The sequence below is a fragment of the Halyomorpha halys genome, unplaced genomic scaffold (assembly GCF_000696795.3).
Source record: "Halyomorpha halys isolate HHAL.00 unplaced genomic scaffold, Hhal_1.1 Scaffold1206.1, whole genome shotgun sequence".
Classification (NCBI taxonomy): Eukaryota; Metazoa; Arthropoda; class Insecta; order Hemiptera; family Pentatomidae; genus Halyomorpha; species Halyomorpha halys.
The window spans coordinates 82,924-87,640 of NW_027108604.1; the positions used below are offsets into that span (position 1 = coordinate 82,924).

Consider the following 4,717-nt stretch of genomic DNA (forward strand, 5'->3'; position numbering starts at 1 on the left):
TCAATAAAACAATTTATTCAAAATCGTAACTAGAAAAAAAAAAGTTGACAGAAAAGCAATTAAAATAGGCACATTATTCAACATCATGTCATTTAAAAACTTTCATTTGCCAAAGTCCATCATTTAAATAGTGACAATTTTCAATACCAACACCTTTATTCACTTTCGCAATGTCCTCTGTCGACAGAGCTGTTATTCCTACTGCGAGAGCATGTTGTTTTCCTTCAGCCATAACTGCAACAATGGTATCTTTAGGCGCATCTATCATTTTAGCACCAGGCGAAGTGAGTCCAGGGCACATAATATTAGCACCACTTAATACAAATCTTATAGCACCTTTGTCTACTTGTTCTGGAGGTAGCATAAAAGGATATTTGTGTAGAAGTCTGAGAGTAGGCATCCAGGGTCCTTCCCTTTGCCGAAAAAATAATAGTTCTCCTGCATTATTCACAATTATTTCTATGTGATCATGGCATTTTAAAATCTTGAAAGTATCTTTCTTAGGCAGAATTCCATCAATGTAATCTTCAATGTGAGGAAACTGTTCTAAGAGTTTGTTCCTAATACCTTTCTGTACTGAAGACTTGAGCTGTTGCGTGCACGAGATGCTTTCCTTTTCATCAAATTTTTTAAACATTTTAAAAAACAAAGTTAAAAATACGAAGTAAGAAAAATACGAACGAATTCATACGAATAATACAAAGCGGTCGGTGTGGTCTTCAACAAAAGTAACCTTACAAACTAAGCGAACCTTCCGTTAACTTACGTCATGTGATAACCAAACAAACCAAAGTATGGCTGGAGTACGGCAAAATGTCTCTGGAACAAACAGCGTGTGAAGGTAAATAAATACATTAATTTTACATTATAATTACTCATTATTGGCGTATTCGCTTACTGTCTATAAGATGAAGAGTTTCCTTAACAAAGATATATTGTTTAGTTTCTAATGCTTACATGGAAAGGTTACACTTTTTTTTTTTTTAATTCAAAACTTTTATTTTATCATTTCTCTATTGTGCAGATTTAAAGGCTTTTGAAAGAAGACTTACCGAAGTTATTTCATGCCTTCAACCCGCGACTTTAAGATGGAGAAGTAAGCTAATTTAAAAAAATAAATTATTTATTTGTTTATATATGTTTAGTAGGAAATATTTAATTTACTATTTGTGTTTTTAGTTCTTTTAGCGATTATATCTACATGTACAGCAATTGGAGCTTGGTATTGGTTGACAGATCCTCATACCTCAGATGTCTCATTCACTCAGAGCCTCATTAACCATCCATTCTTCTCAACATCTAGCATAATTTTAGGTAATTTTTTAAAAATCAAAAATGCCTAGTAAAAATTCTAAACATCTTCCATCATTATCAAATTTTTACCCTAGTCGAATAATTATAACTTCGAGGTTTTAAACAATTTGTTACCATAATCAACAACCTCAAACTCTAAATATTTTAAATTTAAACAAATTAAAACGTTCAAAACTATAAGGATTAGCCTTATTGGTATTATTTTTGCTGAGTCATTGTACATACTTGCATTATTTTGAGTCACTGTGTAGATTAGATGGAATAAAATAAAATACATAATTTTGATACATTACTATTTAAAATAACAATGATAAAACATTAATTTAGTGAAATTAAATACTTTTAGTTTCCAATGGATTATATGGAGTGTTGCCGTTAACTCTGCTTTTTTTCTTAATTATTCTTCACAGTTCTCATATTGGAGCTTGATAGATATGGGTTTAAATATTAAGAATCCACTGCCATTTTTGAATTTTTTATGAAAAATGAATAAAGTGAGTTATGTCAGTTTCTCCCTCAAAAACATAATCTGTTCCATGAACTACTTATAAAGAAAATATAGTAAAATGGTTTACTATTATTTTCTTTGTGTTTTTGTTCTTTAATTAAGGTTTTTATCTCGTTTTATTTTGTTCAATATATTTATCTCATTGTATATTTTATGTTATCTAATCTTTCACTTTATTACATTATTTTAGATGTATCTTTTTTAGCCATGATGAAGCCTGCAACATGGAGCAAAACGGTTCACGTTAAATAGTTTCATTTCTGTTTGAGTTTTTTCTTTCACCGCACATTTAAGGACCTCCTTTATTATTACAAATGGTCAATCAACGATCTTCCAAAAAAACACAACAAAAAATGGAAGATTTTGAAATCTTTCAATTCTTGGCCTGTACATGCTTAATCTATACCTTTGAACTTTGTACTCGTGTTTCTTATTGGTGGAATATAGATAACTAATTCTTATCAAATTTATAATTGTATCAATCCGTCATTTTAGAGGGCTCTGGACTCCTTTTGGCTGGATGTTTGAAAATTAATAATTTCTACTTGTTTCTCTGTGTTTAGTTAGAAATTCTGTTAGAAAAAACAAACCCCTGCCTCTTTGATGAGATGAAGAGTTGTTGATTAATATTTGTGAATTTAACACTGTCAGCCACGTGTTTTCAAACAGTTATTCAATTCAAGTTTTAACCATGTTTTGTTATTTTGTAGAAGAAACTATCTCCATTTTTTTATGAAGTCATGTTAACATAATTATTTTAATTAATTAATAACCAATGTCTTGAGTTTTTGCCAGAAATACACGTTTTGAGGTCCCCTTAGTCCAAACAACCAAGTCTCGCAAAATGGTCTGTATGTGAGCAGTCAAAAAATGCAATGTTGTATGAAAATTGAAATTACATAATTAGGGCAGGTGTAATGTATCACAGGCCTGTGATATTACCACAAATTTTCTTATTAATCCAACTTACTTATAGTGCTATTTGATAGAATAAATTATACACATTTTTATTTTTAATTTCTCAAAGACGCCTCAAAATATTTTAATTAAACTCTGTATATCAATGTAAAACTAAATGGTCTTTAACGTTAGCTAGGTCTTATACTCATTGAAATAGTTTAACAGGGCTTAAATGCAGAATTAAAAAAATTATCTTGCTCTAAAGTTCCTTTAAGTTTGTTTATTTGAAATAATTAACCATTTTGCATTGTTAACATTAATAAAACATGTAGAAATAGAATTATAAAAGAATTTGAACCCTCACTGCCACCATATATTGTTTGAAATTTCCTCCTTCCAGGGTTGTATGTTAAAGTTATGTGATGCTCACACTGTATAAATTGTTTTTTTACCAGTATATTGCAATGCTGGTACATTATAATTTTATTTAGTTATATTCTATCTGTTTATTTTAATTTTTTTATATTTATTCTATTATTATAATGTGTTATTTTAATTTTTTTCTTTTTTAGTTTTGTTACTGATGTCTGGTATTCACAAAAGAGTAATAGCTCCATCGATAATAACCGCAAGGACCAGGATAGTATTGACCGATTTTAATATGTCTTGTGATGACACTGGAAAGCTCATATTGAAGCCTAGGCCAGCGCAATCATGACACGAATAGAAAATAGTCTGCAAATGTACATAATTAGGAATTGGTTATGATGAGGCTGGCATAAAAAGTGGAAAACACTTTCCTCTTTTTTTTTTTTCTCTTAAAATGAAGTGAAAATAATTTTTCATAAACGTTTAATTTTTTCTTATTACAGACAGTTTTTGAGTTGTATAACATTACCGAACTCAGTTATTTAAACTTCTTCATAAATACTCACTTAATCATTTAAAAAGATTAGTGAAACAACTCTGTCTCATGATAATGATGAGCAGAAATGTATATATAAGATAAAAATAACTTGTCTTTTCATAATCAGTCTGTTATAACAGATTTCTTGAAACAAATATCGATGTACCATGTAAAAATTGTACATAGAATTTACTATTTTCATTGAATTCCGAATTTTATTTATTTATGGTTTCACATTAGCCGATTCTTTCTCCCTTAGGATTGTACATTGTCAATTTAAGCTGAAACATATGATACACAAAAGAAAATTGCTGTGTTCACATTTTGAATATTAAAAATAGATTTTGTATTTTGTAAAATTGGTTTAGTGACCACAAGAATTCTGATTAAATATATTTGTACAAATTATATTAAAATACTTGTCAACAACAAACCAAATTTTTTTTTATAAAATGTTAATTTCTCAGTATTCTGATGTAAAATAAAGTATCTTTAATATCTGACTACTGTATTATCAATTAAGGTTTTAAATGCAAGCTTGGCCTATGACCCAAATATAGTTAAATTTTGAATTTCGAAAAGGACTCAGCTCAGAAAATTTTTAAGGACATATAAAAAACAAAATTTCTGCTTAATCATTGGACTTATTTGAAGCAGTTTTACTTTCGTAAATTACTGACTGTTTTGTAAATTATGACCTAACAAATAACAAACACTCATAAAAAATGTGTCTACTACTTGAGTTCATGAAAATAGAGAAAAAAATCCAATTTGGATAAAAAAAAAAACAAGATGAGACCTTTTCAAAATTTATTATTCAAATATATTAATTAAAATTTATGTTACTCAGAAAGTTTTACAATTTGTTTTCTGATGCTTATAGAAAAAGTATATATACTAGGGGTATTCATGATGTTGTGTTAAATGTTTTACCATGTCAAATGTTATAACTATAAGATTGTGAGCAGCCCTATTTGAAGTCATGTTAAACGTTAAATGCACAAGAGCCCCTAGTGGATTTTCTCAGCAACTTGTTGTATAAGCCTTTATGTTTATAACCTTCCTTCCAGACCCTCATGTTATTGTTT

At 28.8% G+C, this 4,717-nt stretch overlaps 2 protein-coding genes across 2 annotated transcripts; one reads left to right on the forward strand and one right to left on the reverse strand.

The window, feature by feature from the left end:
* MCTS1 (malignant T-cell-amplified sequence 1 homolog) lies at positions 1 to 637 on the reverse strand. Its single transcript, XM_014433426.2, has one exon. The coding sequence runs from the start codon at positions 635 to 637 to the stop codon at positions 89 to 91; it is 549 nt and encodes a 182-aa protein (XP_014288912.1). The 3' UTR covers positions 1 to 88.
* An 80-nt stretch (positions 638 to 717) lies between these two features.
* Positions 718 to 4,132, forward strand: LOC106688790 (nuclear envelope phosphatase-regulatory subunit 1). The gene is made up of 4 exons (XM_014433427.2): positions 718 to 841; positions 1,025 to 1,096; positions 1,180 to 1,314; positions 3,295 to 4,132. Exons 1-4 carry the CDS (start codon positions 814 to 816, stop codon positions 3,438 to 3,440), a joined length of 381 nt encoding a protein of 126 aa, XP_014288913.1. The 5' UTR covers positions 718 to 813; the 3' UTR covers positions 3,441 to 4,132.
* Positions 4,133 to 4,717: the final 585 nt, after the last annotated feature.